This window comes from Psammomys obesus, unplaced genomic scaffold, assembly GCF_907164565.1.
Source record: "Psammomys obesus unplaced genomic scaffold, mPsaObe1.curated_primary_1811, whole genome shotgun sequence".
In the NCBI taxonomy this organism is placed as follows: domain Eukaryota; kingdom Metazoa; phylum Chordata; class Mammalia; order Rodentia; family Muridae; genus Psammomys; species Psammomys obesus.
The window spans coordinates 23173370-23196910 of NW_026596095.1; the positions used below are offsets into that span (position 1 = coordinate 23173370).

Here is a 23541-nt window from a genome sequence, read left to right on the forward strand (position 1 = left end):
AAGAAAGAAAGAAAGAAAGAAAGAAAGAAAGAAAGAAAGAAAGAAAGGAAGGAAGGAAGAAAGGAAGGAGGAAAGGAAGCAAGGAGGCAGGAAGGAAAGAAGGAAAGAAAGAAAGAAAGAAAGAAAGAAAGAAAGAAAGAAAGAAAGAAAGAAAGAAAGAAAGGAAAAAAGGAAAGGAAAGGAAAGAAAGAAAACAGGAAAGAAATCTCAAATAACTTAATGGTATTCCAGAAGGCTCTTGAACAACAAGCTAAACCTAAATGCAATAGATAGCAAAAATAATGATTAGAGCAAAAACAAAACAAAACAGGCACTATAAAGGGACAATACACAGAAAAAAATAAAGTTGGTTCTTTGAAAAGATAAACGAGGTTGACAAAAATATCCACAAAGAAAAGCCCAGGACTGAAAAGTTTCACTGTTGAATTCAGCCAAACTTTTCAGGAGGATTCAACAACAAAATTTCTCAAAATGTTCCAAGAAACACAAAGGAAAGGCAAAGTCTCATATCTATGAAGGCAGTATTACCCTAATGCCATAACTGAACATAAACATGGTAAAAAGAAAACTTCATTAGGTGTACAAATTTTAGTATGATTATCCTATATTATATGTCTAAATTCCACTTATAAGTGAGTATGAAGCTAAGCAAGAAGGAGAACCAGGGTAAGATGCTCAGTCCTCATTCAGAAAGGAAAACAAGATAGACATCAGAAGAGAAAACAGGGAACAGGACAGGAGCCTATCACAGAGGGCCTCTGAAAGACTCTACCCTGCAGGGTATCAGAGCAGATGCTGATTCTCATAGCCAAACTTTGAGCAGAGTTCAGGGAATCTTATGAAAGAAGTGGGAGATAGTAAGACCTGGAGAGGACAGGAGCTCTACAAGGAGAGCAACAGAACCCAAATATCTGGGCACAGGGGTCTTTTCTGTGACTGATACTCCAACCAAGGACCATGCATGGAGATAACCTAGAATCCCTGCTCAGATGTAGCCCATTGCATCTCGGTATCCAAGAGGGTTACATAGTAAGTGGAACAGGGACTGTCTCTGACATGACCTCTGTGGCTGGCTCTTTGATCACCTCCCCCTGAGTGGGGTGCAGCCTTACCAGGCCACAGAGGAAGACAATGTAGCCAGTCCTGATGAGACCTGATAGGCTAGAGTCAGTGGGAAGGGGAAGAGTACCTCTATCAGTGGACTAGGGAAGGGGCATTGGAGGAGAAGAGGTAGAAAAGGCAGGATTGGGGGGAGGTACAGTTGGGATACAAAGTGAGTAAATGGTAATAAATAAAAATAAATTAAAAAGAAAAGAAAAATAAAACTTCAGATTAATTTCCTTGATGTATATGAAAAACTCACCAAAACTCTTGCTTGCAAACAAAATTGAAAAACACATTAAGAAAATCAATCAAATACCATGACCAAGTAGGTTGTACTTTCAGTCTGGTTGCACACATATGAAAAACACTACGAATAATATATCTTACAGATAAAATTGAGGACAGAAATCACATGATTATCTCAAGAGATGCAGAAAAGGCACTTTATAAAGTCCACATACTGGAGAAATTAGAAATAAGAACATACTTCGAAATAATAAAGATATATACTATATTTGTTATATATTTAGTAAATTGTATTTATTATATATCTTTATTATGAGGTATTTTGAAATATATCTGAAACAAAGCTATAGCCAATATTATAATTAATAGGAACAATTTGAAAGCATTTACTCTAAAATCTGAGGGATTTTTAAATATAGTATTCAAAGTGCTAGACAAACTAAATAATATAAAGATATAAAAAGGTTAAAATAGGAAAATAAGATAAATTATTCCTCTTCACAATGTGATTCTATACCAACTCCACCAGAAAACTCTGAGATCTGATAAACACATGGCAAAATGGTAAAGGATTCAAAACCAACAGAAATAAACCAGCAGCTTTCATTTATACCAATAACAAACTTCCTAAGAAAGATTTGGAGAAAACATTTCACAACCTCACAACAAACAAGCAAACAGACAACAAAATAAAGAAAACCATAGGATGGAATAAACTGAACCAAGGATGTGAAAGGCTTTGTAATGAAAGCTCTCCCCGGCCAGGAATCCCCAGGAAAACTGTGTGTGCTCTCCTTCACATGTTGATCCTACTCTTAATGTTTTCACGCATACATGTGGGTAGACTGTGAAACTAGAAAAAGGACTATGAAAGGGGAAAAACAGGTGCTGAGAAAGGGAGAGAGAACAATGCAACAATGTGCTATGAAAATAAAAAGGGGCTCCTGGGGCGGGGTGTGCTGTATAACGGGGCAACATGGTAGGCAGAAGAGAGAGGAGAAAGGTCAACAGAGACAAATCATGTTTGAAAATGCCACATCGAATACTCTGCTAATGAAAGACAAAAACAGATGAAGGCTAAGAGCTTAAGTTATGTGCCAAAGGACACAATGAATCAAATCACAAAGTCCCTGTTCTTCATTATGATGGGCACTGCTGGCTGCTACAGAGACATCATACATTTATTTCTTATGTCAGATGGTTTTGCACATATACATGCGATCTATGCAAAGTGCACTGACATAAAACTCGTGGGTTTACATCAATTAATAACACTTAATGTGAACTTTGTTATAGTTTAAATCCTTCAATACTAAACACTTACCACTTGGATGGTGCACAATGGTGAGTTTATCTAAAAGACAAAACATAAACAACAAAACCAAAACATTCCGTGAGGTTTGCTCAATATTTATCTTAAGAGACCTTCTTTTTATTGTTTAATGACTTCAGGTCATCAGGCTTAGGGTGACTTAAATTTACAATGTAAACTGAGAAGCCTAATCCTACCCTCGATATCACGAGACCCTAGAGACCCTAAGCCTGTCATCTCTTTTGTCTTTCCTGACACCTGTCCTGAGGTGTTACAATGTGAAGCCTGTTTGACCACAGATGGAATCCTTCTTTCTGTGCATTGAAATTTCTTTAGTCTGAAATACTCCATTTGTTTTAGAAATCTAAGTTGTTTTTTTTTTCCAGAAATGGTTGCGTGTTATACAATTTAAGCATTTCTAAGTGTGCAAGCTGATGATTTGTAAAACAAACCTGTCAACTATGTGCCTACCAGTCCATCAGGTTTCCTAGACACAGAACAGACACTCAGAACCCTTGTTAGTCCCTATAAGCTTGTTATCCCTCAGAGCCTCAGGTCTGCTAGCCTTCTCTATACATTAGCATTGCTTGTAGTAGCTTATCTAGTACTACATTGCTTGTAGTAGTTGTTTATCTAATACCTTTCACTCACAGAACTGGCTGGGATTCATTGATACTGAGCAGAGGAGAACTATTCATTTTTATTGTGTAGGTGGTATCATAGCACAAATAGAGGCACAATGTAATTATGTATGTTACTAGTTGACGTTCTGATTGTTTCCAGATATGATAAATCAAACTTCCATAGACTTTTTTTTTTTTTTTTTGGATACGAGGTTTTACTTGTATTGAAAAAATATCCAGGGTTGAAATCACCAGACCATACACTTTAGCATGTATGTGACCTTTTCAAAATCATTACATAGTTTGACCCTTCATCAGCAATCATGTACATCCAGTTCTACATTCTAAACCATACATAGGTTGGTCTGGCAGCCTTTTTTAAGTCATGTTCCTGGCAATTGTTCATTGCCATCTTGTTGAAGCTCCTTTGTCTTTTTCCTGCATATTAATGATATCAAGCATTTGTTTGTTTATTTGGTTTTTTTTTACACAATTCTTGGCCACTTGCTTTTGTAAACTAAGATCTGGGTTTTAGATGTGTTTTAAGAGCTGGGCTGTCACTGTTCTTAGATCCTAGATGCAGACAGAATTACATATACATATATGATTATATACTCACTCATCTGAAATGTATACATTAGTAGCCACGATTTGTTATCTTTTGCCTCTATATGTGAAAGCCCCCCATGAGATTCATATCAGCCTCCTTGTAACTTAGCTGATACCCTGTCCATGACAACAGAAACCTGTGATTATTTGTAGTATATTTATTTTCTGCACCAATCCCAGAATATCTGAAGCTTTGATATTATTATACTACAACCATGTGGAGAAATGAACCTAGAGGAAAGCATATTTTATCTATCATTTTTTTGTTTACTTCAAACTTGAGAAGATACATTTTCCCTTATTTATACCCTTTTCTGACAGCCCTGTGTAATCCCATTTACTTAACTGTAAATTTCCTCTTTTCTTTTATGGTCCTTATTCTTCCTACTCAGGTCTTGTTTATTGAGTATATAAAATAATAATCTCTTAAAAGTCACATAGAAATAGGTATACTCTTTTCACTTTTATGCTCCTAAATTTTCCTCTAGTCTGTTAACTGCATTTTGATTCATTCTATAACTTTTGATATTCTGTTTATAATAGCTTTCACTTCAGAAGAATTGGAATGTATACAATTTACTCTTGTTCATTCAAATGCTGATTTTTCTACCTCACTATCTGGTTTCATTGTGATGATTTTGTAGACAGACTGATTACATAAAGATAGGTGAAAACTTCAGAGGCCTACAAAATATGGTCTTTAAAAATATCTTCATTATTTTAAAGATTCTTTAACAATGACACAGGTCATCTCCTGGCAGCACCCCATCCACCTCAAAGAAGATTATTAGCATTGAAGAACCTCCATATGGAAATGGCTTCAAATGTGGCAAACAAGCCATTTGGGTAAAGAAATATCCTCACTTCATGACAGACAAAATCTGCCAAAATTGGACAAGCTTAAATGCAGGACAAGTTGACTGCTGAACTCTGCCAAGAGAGGGTAAGCAAGTCCTAAATAGCTCCTGCTTCATATATATGTCTGTCAAAATATTCTGAGCCAGAAGGCTGAAGATGATGCTCCAGCATTATTCAGAGTTATGGGTGACTGTTCAGGCAGCAAACTGTCTCTGTCAATTTTTTATTTTTTGGAAGCTGCTAACATACACTTCCTATTTACTCTAGTAACTAATTTTATTCCTTTTCAAGTTTCTGGTGGGGTTGAAGACCAAATAGTTATAGTTCCACAATTAAGCTTAAGCTGTTTAGAATTAAAGAAAAAATGTTTTCATGTAGGGAATACATTAATTTAGGTATAGAACTCTAAATGTGCCAAGATAGGATAATCAGATACTTTCTGCTAAGTTGCCAAATGTACGTGACCTGGAAATTGCATATGTAAATCTTACCTAATAGTTTTCATAACTTTTATGTTTATTATTAAATTGAAAAAAAGGGAGTCTTTTATTGGACTTAGAGGGGGACATGTTGGTATAATGTTCTTTTGGAATGTATATAATTTACAGACTTGTTTATTCAAATGCTTATTTCTCTCCCCCACTATCTGGCTTCAATCCAGACATTGCATTGTGATGCTTATTCCAAGCATCACCTGTCTCAAATTTGTATAAACATGCCACCATTTGTCCTCTGTAATTGTCTATTAAACAATGAGCCAGGGCTATGCAATGGTGAGAGTCAGGTGGGACATCCTGGTCCAGAGGAGAGGAGAAGGAAGTGAGTGGGAGGAGAGGTCTTGGAAACCAAGAGGAGAGATAAACCGGACCCAAGATATGACTAAAGCAAGTATAATGGGTGAAATCTGAATGGGAGGAAACTATGCAGGCTTGGAGGTTTAGGATGGAGTAACTATTGCCCAGCCTTGTGCTCTAGGTTAATTAAATAAATCCTAGTCTCTGTGTGGTGATTTGGGTATTCAGCTTGTTTAGGAAGAACGGCTGCTTAGCTAAAAGATAAATCAATGATAAACATTAATAACCCACAACAACAGGGAATCATTTCACATCATTGTATTTGATTCTTAAATATATTGGAATGAGTCTGCAACACTTAGGGAGCCTTCTCTTAGCGTTTTGCTCTTCCAGACTGTAATGAAACTTTTTGATGGCTCAGCAGTGGTCCACCTTAGAGGCTGTCCAAGCAGAGTGCAAGCTCCATGTTTTCATGCCTTATTCAGCACATGTCAAACTAGTTGAATCAGTTGTGATTCAGGTCTCTGCAACTTTGTTGATTTCTGTCATATGTTCGACTAACTACTGAGAAAAAAGTGGGAACATTTCTGAGTCTTGCCAAATTTTGCTTCATTGGCTGTGACAATACTTATGACCATGCATGTAACATAAATGACAGAAACATCTAGGCTCTCATATCTTCCTGTTAAACCTTATTTCAAGCTAATGTATCTTTCTATCCCCTGCCAGGGGTTTTATCTTTAGATTATCTTGTGGTGTATCAACAGGGTCATGATAGCTTTCTTGTCCCTTGGCGTGGTAGTAGACCTTCATTTTCTAGCTATCTTTCCTGTATTTAAAATAAATGTTCTTTTAAATGGTCTAAATTTAGTTGTTCTATTTTGTGCATTATAAAAACATATTCTTTTAAAATTAAGTGTTTAATCAATTTACATTGAACACAATTATTGATACTGCTCAATTTACTACCATTATTACTTTTTTTAATTTATTTTTTAGATTTATTTATTTATTAATTATACCACATTCTGCCTGCATGTGTGTCTGCGCACCAGATCTCATTATAGATGGTTGTGAGCTACCATGTGGTTGCTGGGAATTGAACTCAGGACCTTTGGAAGAACAGCCAGTGCTCTTAAGCTCTGAGCCATCTCTCCAGCCCACCATTATTACTTTCATTTCTTGCATTTTTGCTTATCTATTTTGTTATATATCAGTTTCACAGTTTTCATGGTTTATTCTTCAAAATGAAATGGTTTTTAATACTCTAATTTCCTCTATTGATTTTTTAGGTTCATGTCTTTGTTATTTCTTTATGTATGTGAGTGTTTGCCTGCACGTGTAATAAATTCATACAGTTCTCAGATGGGCCAGAAGTCGTAGGCTACCCTGTGGGTGCTAGGAAGCTATGGGGGGTGGGGCTTGCAGCTCCTCTGCAAAAGCAGCAAGTGCTCCCTATTGTTGAGCTGTCTCTCTCATCCTTTATTTTTATATCAAAGTGGTTGCTTTGTTAACAAAGTACACAAGCTCAATTCCTCAAACTACTTTGAGATAACAGCCCTCCTTCCTGTTTTCTGACTTATACTTCCTCTTCATACTTCTGATTTTAGCCACCCCTTCCTGTTCCTTAGTTGATTCTTCACATTCTATACTTTGCACTTCATCATTCATGTATAAAATTTTACCCAATTCCACTTTGCCATGCCTCTCTGTTCCTTGTGATATCATTTAAATATCTTTCTCCTTGACATGTTCTAGCCTATAACTTATGTGCAAATTTTGCTTAAAAGAGTTGTCATTAAAATAATTTAGCAAAACACAGAAAACAGTCTATAAATACCTCATTTACATATTTTCAGTGTTTTTATCCCCTTAATGTGGATCTGAATTTACTTTTGTTACTATTTTTCCTACCTATATAAAGTTCCTTAACGTTTATTACATCGCATTTTTCTACAAAATCCTCTAATTACAAATTATATTTATCTAAATGCATCATTATTTCACCAAAAGTTTAAAGGATATTTTCTCTGGAAGTGTTCTTTTCTCTTTTTTTGTAGCTCATTGAAGATGCTACCATACAGTCTTTAAGTGTTCATTGATTCTAACAATATCTTAGTGAATATCCTTAATCTTTTCCTCTACATGTGATTTATCTTTTTTATAATATTGGGCAAAGTGTATTAATCCATCTTCATGTTTAATAGCAGTTAATAACAGTTAGTTTTATGTGACATACTGATTTCATCTAGAAAAGTTTTCTTCTATTTTAATGTTGTTTTCCATAATTTCCACTTGGTTGTTTTAATTATTTTTTGTTATTTAAATTATTTCAAACATTTTCATGATGTTTTATTTTTGTCACTCTTTAAAGCCATCTTTTGAATGAATTCATATCGTTATATGAGATGGTTGAATGTTCTCTTTTACAAAGGTCGGCATGGAACTATATGTTTCTTACTATGGATGGCTTTCCCTTTTTTCACTATGTATTCCTATTTATTATTGTATAACTTTTAGCCATTTTTTTTTGGCTGGATACATCACTTGTATCCTATAGTTTCTATAGGATCTTGCTTCAGTACACAGTCCAGCTTCTGACACGCTTCTATAAGTTTGATTTCATTGTTCTTTTTTTTCAATAAATTTTTTTCAATATTTACCAAATCTCCAAGTGTTACATAAGGCCTGAGGTACAAACTCTGCTTCTCCTATGGATTTTATAGTTTGGTTTTGGAAGTTGCCAGGCATGTCTTGAACTTAAGTTACTCTAAGTCAGGGTCATAGTCCAGCAGGTTTAGAGGGGTCTGGGAAGTGTTAAGATGGGAGCCAGTCTGGCAGGAGCTCTACTCAACCTTTCTCTGTCCCCCACTTCCTCCGTTCAGGGCCTAGAGGTTGCTAGCTTCTGCTCCTTGCATGGTGTTACATTGCACATACTTAGCTCATCTCTCAGCCACAGACCTAATTCCTCCTGTGTGACTCTGAGTCCACTCTTATATATACATACATATATATATATGTAAAGTAAGTTGTATTGTTATTAAAAATAAGTTTTACAGTTATTTCGCTATGCAATATGCTATCATGGGATGCATACAGATAATAAAAGCTTACCATAGTGAAACAGGTTAAAGTACATATCAGCCTACACAGTTATCCATTTCTGTTTTTGTTTTGAGGGGCGTGGCCTGAAGGGTTGGAAACTGTATAGACTAGTGTGGATCCTATATAGCACCTGCAACATTTTTTTTTTACTTTACAAATCTTTCTTGAAAAGACTTTTTATTGGTTCTTTGTGAATTTCACACCCTGCACCCTAACCCCACTAATCTCCCCACCCTACTTGTACCAGAGATGATCTGACCTCCCCTCTCCACAGCAGAGGTTGATTGTGAGCCAGCTCTGAGTACATGAAAGGGAGAGAACAAAGAGCAGGCTGACTGGGCCAGGTACCTTGCAGGCCCAGATCCATGGCTTTGAATTGGCCCAACCCAACATCTACCCCCTCAGTGAAATGCTGGAGTTCATGAAGAGATTGTTCCTATAGAACCAAGGATATCACGACACAGGGCAACAAGAGGATATCCAAGAGAAATCCCACTGAGGTTCCAGTATTGATAAAGTAGCAGATGCACGAGGCCTCATACCAGACCAATAACTTATTGCAATGAACATTTGCAAGCGAAGAAGTGTGGACAAAGGGTGTACTGTGGGACACACTATGACACACTAGAGCTTCCACACTGAGGTTTTGTTTTTCCTCCATTGGAGGGGAGGTTACAAGGGCTGAGTCCACTCTTGTGTGGTTCAGTGCATACCCCAAAACCATTTGTCTCAACTCTGATCTTTTCACATTATCAAAGTCCTTGCTTTCACAGGATCCGCCACTCCTCCTTTGGCAGAGACATGGGCCCTGGTTAGATTCCCTACATGAGTCTTACCTGCCTCTGAGAATATAGACTCCTTATTGTGCACTTTCAAAGTTACTTGCTTGTCTCTGATCACTATTAGTATTTTGTAAAATGGGAGTGTGTGCCTGGTGCTGTTTGTTCCACTGTGGCTAAGAAAAAGAACTATTTCTTTGTTAAGCCATTGCTGCTGACTTTTGAATTCAAACAAAAATGTGTGGTAGAATCTAATTGGTTTGTTGTTTTTTTTTTTCTAGTTTCTCAAATCCTATTATCTTATTTATAGATTATGAATAAAACCGATCTACTATGGCCATTGTAAGAAACATTAGCATTCAATATGCACTTTTTAGATGTGATAGATCATATTTTACATAATATTTTAGTAAAATTTTTTATATAATCTATAATTTTATAAGTTGTTTTATATAGTGTTCTTTCATTTAATCATGTAAGTTTGTAGGTCTCAGTTATATAAAAATATATCTCTTCCTTATAATGTTAACTATTTTACAAAGTATATTCTTAGCTTAGAAAACATTTGTAGGAAGGCTTAAGGAATTCTCTCTGGAAAAATAAATATGAACACAATAAGACAAGAAGAATAAATTCCACACAGTGGTTCTCCACGGTCTAAAAGCTATATTGTTTTTAATTTTTGCAAGAGAAAAGATTTGGGAAAAAAGTGGCCATATAGTGATGATATAACTTCCTTTTAATTATGAAATTTATTTTACATATTTGGAGAAGATTTGCTGTCTTAATGATATTGGGTTTGTTAACCCTGGATGTTTCCCTAGCCCCAGGCCAGCTCTTAACTCTTAGCCTGGGGAAACCTACACTGCCAAGAAACCTGAGGTTTTGAGAGAAGGCCGAGCTGAGATCGATAAAATGACCCAGTGTGGAGAGTTGGGGGATCTAACTGTCTAAGAATGACCTACCTATTGGAACAAGATAATCTTATTTGTAAGTTACATGCAATCAAGAGAAATAAGTGAGTACTGGTTGGTCAGTCTGTGTCAGCAGAGCACTCCCGGGTGGATGTGTGAATGCTCCTGCTTTGCAGAGAAGGAGCCAGAGAGATTAAGTCTCCAGCTCAGAGATTGGATGGTGAGGAACTGTGTCATTTTGAACTGCAGTCTGTTGGAATCTCAGTTCCTACCTTTTTTTACTCAGTCACATCACCTCTTTAGGGCAGTGGGCAACTTTGACTCACCGTAGGCAGTTTCACCTTCCGGCCTTTTCCCAATAATGTTGTCTCGCAGTTGGCGTAGCTTTTCCTTAAGGAAAGCATAGAACACAGAACCAGGTCACAGATACCGAGATTTAAAACCTTGGCTTTCTACATGGTATAATTCCTGGATGAAGTAGCTGTAAAATGGTAGCATCACCCTGTTTTGAAGAGATGGAAACTGAGGTGCACGGAGCCTATCTTCTCTCAATCAGTTATGAATCAGGATTGGAAACAGACCTTAGCTGCGTGCCTATATGTGTGTGACCTCCACTGAGGGGAGAGCTACGCCAGGACACTGTTTGAGCCCATCGACAGCCTCCGTGTGGTATAGCCTTTCCTGGGATTCTACTTCTAAAAAATAAAGGGCCCAGGGGAGAATGCAGAGAAACCAGACTCCCTTTCTCAGAAATTTGTGATCTTTGTTTTTCAACTATTCTGCTTAGCACATTGATTATTATTTCAGCAGAAGTGAAAAGCGTACTAGCACTCCATAAATTTCCTTAAAGGAAAACCTAAGAGCAGTTGTTTGTCCCCAGGAAGGCCTCTATCCTGGGGGTTATTTCCATGGCTTTGCAGATGTCTGAGTGCAGTTGTGTGCCTTGGGAATGCCAATGAGGAGGGTGAAAGGCAAGGCCTTCAGCTTTGTTACCACCTCTGTTTCAGGGCCAAAGAATCTACGTGACTCGTCCCTGTTCTTCAAATTCCTTGGCTACATACGTGAAAATGAGCCATTTTCCCCAGAACAATCCTCCTCCAGCCATACCATGCCATAATAACCACTGATAAATTTATTTTCAGGATAAGATGAATACATTTGCAGCTAGAAGAGGAATATTGAAAAGAATATAAAGTATGGGGGATTGTGAGCATATGTATGGCTGCATTGCCTCAAATGCTTCCTCATGGATATAAACACACAGACAAATAGAAACAACCAGGTGCTTCAAGAAATGATTAGGGATGTAATTCCTCAGAAGGTGCATTACACTAAACTGAATTGCAACCTTTATTTTATTTTCTTAAAGAGTTGAGAATGATAAAACATATGTGATCCCTGGGAGCAAAATGAGTTGTGTGGGTTTGCACTGGGGCGCATTTTACCCCATTTTAGGATTAGAGTGACTGATTGGTAAGGATGGAGAAAGGATGTCGTCATTCTGCTCATGAGCAATGCATAGGTTCAGAATGCCATCCTTCACTTTCTTTAGCATTTGTTTGGAAAAATAATTGCCTTTGATTAGTATTGTGAAACCTGGACCATTTTCAGCCACAGACTGGCAGCCAGAGCTGCCCTTCTAGGCAAGTGGTTTCTGATAAGCCATGATCTCAGATGTGTTTGGAAAGTCCTCCCGCCTACACTGCTTGGGCCAATATGCCGTATTGTTTGAAATTTCATCATAGTGACTCATTTCACTATTGTTAAGAAATTGCATTGTCTTTTAAAATAAAAATGAACTCTTGGTAGAAGTAACATATTCGGCTAATATTAGCTCCCTGTATTTTGTCCTAACTTAGCCTACTAAATGTGTTTAATAAAGCAGTCACCTGAGAACTGGATTCTAAGGTAAGGAGGCTTCCTGCCATGGAAAATAATAGAACGGTAAATTATCTCAGGAGTGGGAAAACCCACAAGATAAGTTGAATATGGCAGGATACCGCTTACTGAAAACCTATGATATAGGTAACATGTGTTATAAGCAGAAAGAAGTTAAAATTGATCATATTTAAGACAAAATGTTTGATACGACATCAATTATGTTTTGTTCTCTTTGAGTCCCTTTGAGTTAGAATGCTAATCCCCTTTTACTTTATGGACACTTCATCTTAAGTTCAGCGATGAGATAAAAACAAATGTTTTCTGCACTCGGGGCGGGGATTATAAATTGATTTGGCATCAGCTTTGATGTATAGATTACAAGGTTGAGTTCACATAAATGAACTAAAGAATGCAAATTTTGGAGATTATTGTCAAACTTTTAGTTGACTGTTGCAAACATAATTTTAGTGGCTAGTTAAAAACAAAGGAATGTTTTTCTGTATTTTTTGTGAAGACTAAACATTTGATGAGTCTACGGGGATTCATAAGTGAGGGATTGTTCCAGAAAATCATATTACCTGCTGAATCATTTCCAGACCGCTCTTTCCCATCTGCCAATGTTTAAATTTCTCTAGAGCTTCATCCACAGACATTTTCCCATTCTTGACTTTCTCCTGCAGGAGGATCAGCTCTTCCTGCCCAGTGGTCAGATAACCCCTTGCAGAGAAGGTTGGGTCCTCTGTCCGTGCTTTATCTACAATACAAGAAGAGGGCCTTAATAGGAAATGAACATTTGAACCACTGCGATGAAAACTCCCTCCACATAATAGATTATTGGATTTTCACAGTTGAAGAATAAGATAGCATTAACTTTTTTTTTTTTGTTTCACTCTTTTGAGACAAGTTATTACTATGTAACCCAGGATGACCACATACTTAAGATACTCCTGTCTCAACCTCCCAAGTACTGAAACATTAGGCCTGTGACACTACATCCAGACAGGAGAAAACATTTAATGAATTGCATCTATCTTTTGGGTAAAAAGAATCATTTTCTCACTGTAAAACATAAAAAAGTGATGTGCTTTTGTAGAAAGTATCATTCTCTCACCCATTGTTACTATTATCATTATTTTGTGAGAATGAAAATGAGATCCTGTGGATGGAGATTCCATGGTGGCTGAATAGAGGAGTTCAGGGCCTGCCTCCTCTTCCCAAAGGGAACCAGAGCAAAAGATGATAGCTCTATCTTGAGGTAAGAGACTGTCAGGGAGCTGCAAGCTTCATCCAGGCAGAAACTAGATGCTTTGGAAACCTGAGACTACAAAGCAGGATAAGAGCAGAAGGAGACAGCAACTGCAGCCCTGGCTGCCCAATGGGAGAGGGAGACATTTCAGAGAAAAACAGGAGTGGAAGAGTTCCAGCAAGGCTCATTAGCACCGGCACTGGCAACCTCAGCTCCTGGAAAGTTTCGCTGTAGTCATCAGCATGTAGAGCATCTAGGGAATTAACCTAGAGCCTGCACAGTGGTTTTTTACTGGAGGAAGAACTCCTATCTCCCTGCTGCTGTATCATGATGCCATCATGTGAAGGCAGCTCCTTGTCTGAATTACACTGACCTCTAGGGTCAAAGACCTGTGCATAATCTGGTACCTCATAGCCCTACCACATTAGCAAAGGGGATTGTATATTATAGCTTTATAGACCCAACATGACCTGGCAGGGCACAGGAGGCTCTAGACTACAAACTCTTACACCCCAGGAGACAAAGTATATGACAATAGCTACAAAGTGGGGGCAGGGAAGATACCTAGGAACAAATTTAAGGAGCTAAAAGACCCACACAAATGAAAATCACAAAACTTTCAATATATATTATAAAGAAAACACTGCAGCGTGAAAAGTCCATGCTTGTTCCTGGGTTGGAAGAAAGAACGCTATAACATATCCATAGAAACCAGAACAATCTTCAGGGTCAATAGTGTTGCCATCAAAATACCAAGGACGTCCCTCATAGAACTAGAAGAAAACGCTAAAATGCATATGAAAGCAGACCCTGAGGCCCAATCAGAAGTTATCACATTCAATAAGCTAAGACACAGCATGAAAAAACATCCACATGCTTCCTCCCACATGGGACTGCTACAGAAATGTATTGGAGGACAGAATTCCCAGTGCTACCTGCTGGGAAGCAGTGGAGAGGACAGACATGTGGAGGCTGATGAATGGGCACATAGCTAGAGAGATCTAACAAATGGCAGTGTTCTACAGTACAGTGAGGGGATGAATATAGCATACAATAACCTATTATGTGCTTCACGAACAGCTGAAGAGAAGGAGGCTGAAGCTTCCACATACAAAGCAATAATAATGAAACAGAAACATTAACTCCCCTGGCTTGATCAGGACATAGTGTATATACACACTGAACTATCACACTGTTCCAAAAATGGCTGTAATTATCTGAAGTATTTAGGGGAAAGTGACTGTTACTCCCTAGCCTCGATCATAATGCACTGCACACACGTATCAATTCCCATAAACTTCTAAAGGTAACTGAACAAATTGTAACAAAGATACTATGTGGACAAATGACTTCGTCTAGGGCCTGCCACATATAAAGTATTAATGTCAGTAACATTAAACATTTGTTGAAGAAACACTATCTCTAATTTTGAGAAAAAAAGATCTCAGTAAAAAAAAAAAAAAGAAAGAAAGAAATCTAAATGTCACCAAAAGAATTATTTTGGAGGTTACCATGTTTTTGTTTGTTTGTTTGTTTTGTATACCAAGAAGAGTAGAGGGCCCCGTGTCCTGTGCAGATGCCAATGGGACACTGAAGGCTGGTATGAGATGTGGGGGATGGGGTGGGAGCCTGCTGGCAGGACACAGGCAAATTTATTTGCCCACTGTGCTGTTCAAAAACATAAATAAACCCACATGTCTTTGGGGAGGCGATGGGAATTTCAGACCACCTCAATCTCTGTTACCAAGTGACAACACATTCGTGTTACCTGCTTGGCCTTAGGACTCATCCAAGATCACAACTTCTTGTTTACAGATTTCCATTAAATCCAACTTAACTTATTCAGGCTGCCACTTCTGAATATGCCCAGTACAGAAAGACATAAAACTATCCTGTTCAGCTAGAGTTTATTACCTAGCCCCGGACTGCCCTCCCCCCACTAATCTTTGGGAATCCTTCTTCAAGAAAGGAAGACACTGGACCATCATTTAATCATAATAGCAAAGATTTTGGAGATGGGGGAGTGGTGCTTCTGTCTAGCAGTGTGGTCACTGATGGAACAGAAAATGATCTTTCTGGAAGGAGGACATTTTAAGCTCTAGGCAGTACTCTTAATTATCCAAAAGGTGCCAAACCAAGGCTGTGTGGACTGATCTCTAATGTCCATTTCACTCTTGAGAAAGCCTTTCACCGTGAGTCAAGGACCATGAACCCTGGAAGATATCCTTACATCTAAATCGTCTCCATGGCTAGGTGTTCCTGGAGGGAGCTCCTTAACTTTTCAGAAGTTAGTTTCCCCAGAACTGACAGATTCTCCACTCTAAATCTTTCTTCTGGGATGACAGACCATGGAATCTGAGGACCGATGCGGACTGCAAGCTAGCACGAGGGCTAACTGGTTGAGCAGCACAAAGCACAAAGAGCTGTTGAGATCTTGTTTCTTCTACCACTTGCTATTCATAGGCTTCCGCACAGATTCAGCTCCTGAGATGTCACTTTCTGTAGCGTCTAAGTCCCAGCCTGCCAGAGCAGCAGGACAGCATCATCATTAGACGCTATACCGTTTAGCTATCACCGCACTTCTGCCATCGCTTTGCCTAAGCTAGAATCCGTTTCTATCTCCAGCAACCCAGGCAGCTACATTTTTCTGTGTTCACAGAAGGTATCGCTAGGAAAGCATTCCCAGAAAAGTGCCATTTGCAATTTTGCTTCATGTGCAGGTTTCACTGAGTTAAAATACAGCATCTGGAGGTGTAAAGAGGACTCACCGGGTAATGGTACCTAATGCCAAGCTGAGGAAAATGAATCCTATCCTTGAGACCCATGTTGGGTAGAAGGAGGGAACGGACTCTGAAAAGTTGACCCCTGACTACACATGCACTGTGACACTCTTCCAACACATGCAAATTAATAAAGAACTGAATCCTTTCAGTAATATTTGTTTCAATTACCCTATCTAATTTTAAATTCTTAGCTATTAAATTGTAAATAAGATGACATCAGGGCAGAAGAGAAATATGTCTTGGTCCTTCTCAATTACATAAACACTCCAGAAAACACACGCAATCAAAGAAAAAAATAATGTTTTCTACCTCAAGTCCTCACAGGGAGCTGCCTGTAGACAGGCTAATTTTCCACACGCCCGTATGTTTCTCATATGAAACATAATAAAGCAGCTGCCTTGATAAATTATTATTAGGCATGACAAGCTCCAAAGAAAAATGATCTGAAAACTTTGCTACCTTCTCATTCAAGGTAGGTTCTTTATTCTAAACGCAGGGCCTGTAATTTTTTGCAATGTTGATAGTTTTTATTATTATTATTATTATTATTATTATTATTATTATTATTATCACACCCAGCTTACCACTTAACAGAGGTGGTGATGGAAGGTTTTTCTCCCATGCAAATTTTATGTTTCTGTTTACTTTTAGAAAATTAGCGTGCTCTTTTTTTTATATGATAGATAGGTGATATATACTTTATTAATTATACTTTATTCCCTTTGTATCCCCCCATAAGCTCCTCCCTCCCTCTTCTTCACGCATGCCCCTTCCCAAGTCCACTGATAAGGGAGGTCCTCCTCTCCTTCCTTCTGATTTTAGTCTATCAGGTCACATCAGGACTGGCTGCATTGTCATCTTCTGTGGCCTGGTAAGGCTGCTCTCCCGTCAGGGGGAGGTGATCAAAGAGCAGGCCAATCAGTTCATGTCAGAGGCAGTCCCTCTTTCCATTACTATGTAACCCACTTGGACACTAAACTGCCATGCGCTACATCTGTGCAGGGGTTCTAGGTTATCTCCATGCCTGGTACTTGGTTGGAGTATGAGTCTCTGGGAAGACTCCTGTTCAAATTTTCTGGTTCTGTTGCTCTCCTTGTGGGGTTCCTGTCCTCTCTAGATCTTACTATTTCCCACTTCTTATATAAGATTCCATGCACTCTGCCCAACAGTTGGCCATAAGTCTCAGTATCTGCTTTGATATTCTGCAGGGCAGAGCCTTTCAGAGGCCCTCTGTGGCAGGTTTCTAGGTTGTTTCCTGTTTTCTTCTTCTGATGTCCATCCTCTTTGCCTTTCGGGATGGGGATTGAGCATTTTAGTCAGGGTCTTCTCTCTTAATTAGTTTCTTTTGATGTACAGATTTTAGTAGGTTTATCCTATCTTACAGGCTCTAAGAGCAACAATCAATAAATGGGACCTCATGAAACTAAAAAGCTTCTGTAAAGCAAAGGACACCATCATCAAAACAAAACGAATGCCTACAGATTGGGAAAGAATCTTCACCAACCCTTTATTGACAGAGGGCTAATATCCAGTATATATAAAGAACTAAAGAAGCTAAATAGCGTGCTCTTTATATTATTTTCATCGTAAAGCTTTCATCATACTGCTAGTTGCATGTTTGAAACCCGTCATCACATGACATAAAAGCGTCAAGAAGAATAATTTAGTTCCTTTTAATTTCTCTTTTTAGTATCTTTTTGTTTGAGTTGAATACTGTCCAAAGAAGCAACAAATGACCTATCATGTGAATATTTGAATGTGTGGAACAGGTCAGAAAGCATTGCACTAAAATACTGTTGGTGAGTGGCTGGCTAGAATATGTTTTACTATCTTGGTCCTTGCAGGGTAGGCACTGCAATAAGAAAGAAGTTCCCCACACTGTCACAACCTTTCTGGACCAATTTTATCTATTCTTTTCTCTCCTGTTTTACATTCCCCACCCCCTCTTTCTCCGCCCATCTCTTTTCTTCTTCCTCCTCCTCCTCTTCTTCTTTATGTGTGTGTGTGTACATCCATACGTACTCATATGTATAGAGGCCAGAGGCCAATGTCAGATCTCTTCCCCAAATGCTTCTACACCTTGTCTTTTGAATCAGCGTTTCTTGCCGAATCTAGAATTTCCCATTTTGGCTTAGATTGTATGGCCACACACCCTACGTGTCTGCCTGTCTCTGTGCTCCTGTCTGCTATCACAGACATGTTTCTCTACCAACCTTTTATGTGGGTGCAGGCATCCAGCTTCAGGTCCTTGTTTGTGTAGTACACGTTACCCACCAAGCAACTCCAAAGCCATTTCTTTTCTTTTTATGGCAAAACCATTAAGATATGTTGTATACCACATTTTCACAGCAAATTAATTTATAACATTGCAAAGACCTCCTTAGTAGCGGGACTTAGTCAGTGGTCAGATTTAAACTTGGCTGTTTTTTCTCTCTCTCTCTTTGTTGTTGTTAATGAGTGTGAGAACTGGTAGGCAACCAAACCAAGCTCCACAAGGGTCCAGCTGAGAGATACGTGGACTCACGCTTTCCTAGAAATGTTGCGCCACTGTCACCCATCGAGAAGTGCCCCTACAATAACACCTTTGACAGTATCACATTACTTAATTTAAAAAAAGAGAGACTTTCCAGTCATTGTTGTAGTGCTGATCATCGATTTGAGAGTACCTGGATGTACCCGGGAGGCACACCTCCTGGCACCCCTGGGAGGACTTATTTAGATTAGGTTCGCCTCTGGTGGGCCCGTGAGGAATTATATTGTTAAGGTTAAATGACCTGGAAAACCCACCCTAAAGTGGAGCGCACCATTTTCTGAGCTTGGGTCCAGGGCTTTCTATAAACCCAAGAGTAACTGAGTACTGGGATTCTCCAGTCCCTTCTTTTTGGCTTCTTTTTTGACTGTGGATACAATATGAACCACTGAAGTTTCTGCTATCTTGACCTGCCTGTAATGATGGACTATCCCTCAAACTATGAGCCCAAATAAATCCTTTCTGGTTGAAGATGCTATTGTTAGATGATAGAAGCTTTGCCTTAGTTACAGCAACAAAAAGGTAACTAAGAGTTTTCTTTTCTTTATTTAAAAAAATTCTTTATTATTATTATTTATTACAATTTATTCACTTTGTAGCCTGGCTTATCTCCTCCCAGTACCACCCTCCCTCTCTCCCCTCCCCCCATACCCCTCCCCTAGTCCACTGATGGAGAAGTCTTCTTCTCCTTCTCTCTGACCCTAGCCTATCGGGTCTCATCTATGACTGGATGGATCCTCTTTCTCTGTGGCCAGGGGGAGGTGACCAAAGAGCCAGCCACTGAGCCCATGACTAAGACAGTTTTTTATTCTTCTAAATTTTTCTCACATTGCTGGTGATTATCACAGCAAAGTCACATCTAATATGACATCTGAAGCACCATGTAAGGCACTTTGATATCGTCACATGACAAGTGACCTATCTTTCTTTTATTTTCCTCAGTTAATGGCTCTTAACTGTTCTTAATTATTCATCTATGGATTTAGAAATACCTTTGCATCTTGTTTCTCTTCTGAAAAGGCAAAAAATCATTTAAGCACATTTGGGATTTCCTTAAATCTTTTTATTTTAAGAAGAATTGAGACTAATATTCCCAATTCAAAAATGTCATTCCTCCGGACACACATATGCATGCACAGAAATGCACACACACACTTATGCGCATATACACAGATATACACACATACTCTGTATGTGACAATTTTAATTGTCAACTCAACATAAGCTAGAATTACCTGACAAGACAGTCTCAGTGAGGGGTTAGGTAGATGAGATCGGCCTGTAGGAATGTCTGTGGGGCTATCTTGGTTGTTAATTCATGCAGGAAGAGTCAGATTGTGGGAAGCACTGTTTCCTAAGCCTGGGGTCATGGCTGTCCAGTGGATGCTGAGCACCAGCGAACAGGCTTTGTTTCTTCTGCTTTGATTATGGGTGTGACATAGCTAGCTGCTGCAAGTTCCTGCTTCTGGACCTCCCTGGTGGAGCGTAACCAGGAATTGTGAGCTAAGATAGCAATCTCTCTAACTTGTTTTCTGTCAGGGTGTTTTATCACAGCAACAGAAATGAAACTAGGACAGTCTGTGTTTTTGCATACCATACTGATTTTTTTCCCCTTCAAATTAGTTATTTGAGGGTTTCATTGTAAGTACTGATTTTTCTTCTTTTAATTATTTACTGGAGAGTTCTATACAATATGTTTTGATCATAATCACACCCCAACCTTTTCCAGATTCCACGCCACTTTCTGTCTCTTATTTTTCTTTTCTTTTCTTTTTTTTTTTTTTTTTTAACCTATAAGACCATTATGTGCTGTCAAAATATTCTTGATTGTATGGTCTTTCAACTGAGTGTGGTCAGCCTACCGGGGGGCTGCATTTAGAAGAAAACATTCTTTCCCTCTCTCAGTGGCTAAAGATTGCCCGTTGCTCCATGCTGTGGATGGGATTGCGCTCCCTCCTCACTCTGCTCTCTGTGCTGGGATTTGGGCTAGCTTGGGCTTGCATAGGTCTTGTGCCCTCTCTCATAACCGCATTGAGAGCGTAAGTGCAGTCGCCCTGCTGTGCCCACAGCCTCTGGCCCTTACACTCCCTGAAGTCTACTTTTCATTTTCAGCTTTTCTTACTATTTCACTAGCTCTCATCCATTTTTACTTTTTTATTTTGAAAGAGCTAGCTTTGTTTATGGACCCATGTTGTATGGGTGCTTTCTAAGTGTTCAGATGTGCTCTTGTAGTTTTCTCTGTTTTAAGTACTTCTAAAATTTTCTTCAGTTGCTTTGTTAACTTTGTTATTAATTTTAAAATATTTTACTGATATCAAAATAGTTAAATACAGACTCATACCTTTATTGACTAGTTTGTCAGCAAGTGTATAATTAGAGAATGTTAAGTCCAGAACTTTTAAAATTCAATCTATACTGTCCTAATATTTCACGTATTTCTGTCTTTTTTTTACTTCCATTTAAACAAGTTTCCTTATCGAATATTCACAGCATTTAAAACTTTATAGCACTGTGATTATTTATCTTTTTCATTATGCTAGATTTCATTTAAGTATTTTGATACTTTTGTCATATAAAATCAAATGAATGATATGCATCTGTGATGATTAGTTTTATTATGAAATAAGAGGGAGTTAATTTGGGGTAGAGAGAATACAGGGTAGGAGAGGGAACGCTGGGAGGGATAAATAATATGGAATACTTTCCCAAGAGTCTTAAGGAATTCTAGTACTGTAAAAACTCCCTAAACTATATATATACACACATAAAAAGTTAAAGGAGTTATTCTGTTCTGAGGCAAGAAGGCCCATAGTAGATCCCGTAGGCTAATCCTGATGTCAGGAATGGGTCGCTCCTTTTGGAGTTTTTGGATATTCAGTTCCCTTAGGCCTTTGAGCATGACAGTCTACCACAAATGCTCTTGTTTATGCTCCAGTACTTGATTGTAAGCCCCTATCGCTGAAGATAAGACACTTTCTCTGGAGACAGCAGGACTGCTGTACATGTGAACTCACAGTGGTTGGTTGTGACAGCATGCACAGACCTGTGTCCCAAGCCAGACCAAATCCAGCATCAAGAACGTCACATCCCTTTCCCAGGAGCTATGGCCAATTGTTAGCTTCTGAGAGGAGAGGGTGAGCTAGCTCTCTAATCAAAAAGTATCAACATGTTCTCTTGTCAGTAAAGCACTGGTAAGTCAACCATGCTCAGTAGAAAGTCACACATTCATGGATATTTGGGAAGCACACAATTGTCTGGGCAATGGAGAAAAAATGACACAAAGTTGGATGGATAAGGAAGTAAGGAATATATATGGGAAGATTTGGGAGAGGAAGGATGAATATGATCAAAACGTATCAAATTCTGAAAGAACTAATTTTATAGATTTATATAGAGTGTATATTTAAGTCATTTGGAAAGTCCATAGTTTTTCATTTCAAATAATATTTCTTTGAAAAACGTGAGTGACTATTTCATTTCATTTTTGTGTATGTATGCATGCATGTGTGTGCATATATGTGTGTAGGTGTTATGCATGTCATGTGTGTGTGGGGGGTCCTGGGGCTGATGTTTGATGTCTTCCTTGCTTGCTCTCTACTGCCTGTTGGTCTCTCTCTAAACCCTAGACTTCCTGGTTTGGCTAGCTGGTTCACTATTGAGTTTAAGAGATCCACCTAACTCCACTTCCACAACCCTGGGCTTATAGGTGACCACACTGGGCTGGTCCTCATGCTTACACACAAGTGTTTCATTAACTGAGTCATCTCCTCAGCTTCCTACTTCATATATTTTTAATGAATGAAGCGAATTAAAAGGCATGTTTTCATTATTCTGGTTCCTAAACATTTATATTATCTGAGCACTTGCTCCAGATAATTACTATAAGATTAGAATTTGTTATATTACACATGGTTGTTTATCACCAATAGTTCATGTTTATATTTTATAAATGACTTTTCAATAGTTGTTTCAATTTTAATTGTTTTGATATATTCATTATCTGCTATCAATTTTTGACACTAAAATTTATTTTAAGCTTTTCAGTTTAACCAATTATTAATATAGAATGTTTTTGAGGTAATGATTTCATGATAACATTGAGTTGTTATCTTTTCTAAGCTCTTGGACAGGTAAAACCTATGCTTTTATATTTTATATGAACAGAATAGCTAACCAAATATAAATTAGTTCATTTGTATTTTCCCTCAAATGATCCCAAAAGTCCATTGTACCCAATATTTGTTACTGAGATTTCTACCTTTTCAGACTTACTTTGATTTTTATTTTTTCCCATTTGTTGAAGACAGATTCTTTTCTCATACATGTATTACCATCCCTCTTCTCCCAGTCCCTCTCCATCTCCCTTCCCCTCTGGATCCACTCCCTTTCCATCTTTCATTAGAAAAGATTAGGCTTCTAGGAGATTACAACCAAACATGACAAAATAAAATATAATAAAGTAAAAAAAAAATCATCACATCAAACTGGGACAAGGAAACCCAACAGAAGGAAAAGAGCCCCAAGAGCTGGCACAAGAATCAGAGATGCATTCATTCACACACCAAGGAATCCCATAAAAATATTAAGCTGAAAGATATATGTGCAGGGGATTTGGTGCCTATCATGTATAATTTTTATTTATTTTAAAAATTTATTCTTTGGCAATTTAATACATTTAGATATTATGGTCTGGTGACACTCATTTGTAGTTCCCTTTCTTTTCCTCCTTCTACCTCCACCCTCCTTCCCACAAAACC

The 23541-nt window shown here is 38.2% G+C and overlaps 1 protein-coding gene across 1 annotated transcript in view; it reads right to left on the minus strand.

Annotated features, from left to right (window-relative positions):
* Bank1 (B cell scaffold protein with ankyrin repeats 1) overlaps positions 1 to 23541 on the minus strand; it is a 266039-nt gene that overhangs the window by 4176 nt on the left and 238322 nt on the right. Inside the window, exons 13-15 of the mRNA XM_055628076.1 lie at positions 12804 to 12979; positions 10671 to 10734; positions 2675 to 2704 (exon numbers count right to left, since the gene is read on the minus strand). Coding sequence (XP_055484051.1) covers positions 2675 to 2704; positions 10671 to 10734; positions 12804 to 12979 — 270 coding nt within the window. The remainder of the gene's footprint in view (positions 1 to 2674; positions 2705 to 10670; positions 10735 to 12803; positions 12980 to 23541) is intronic.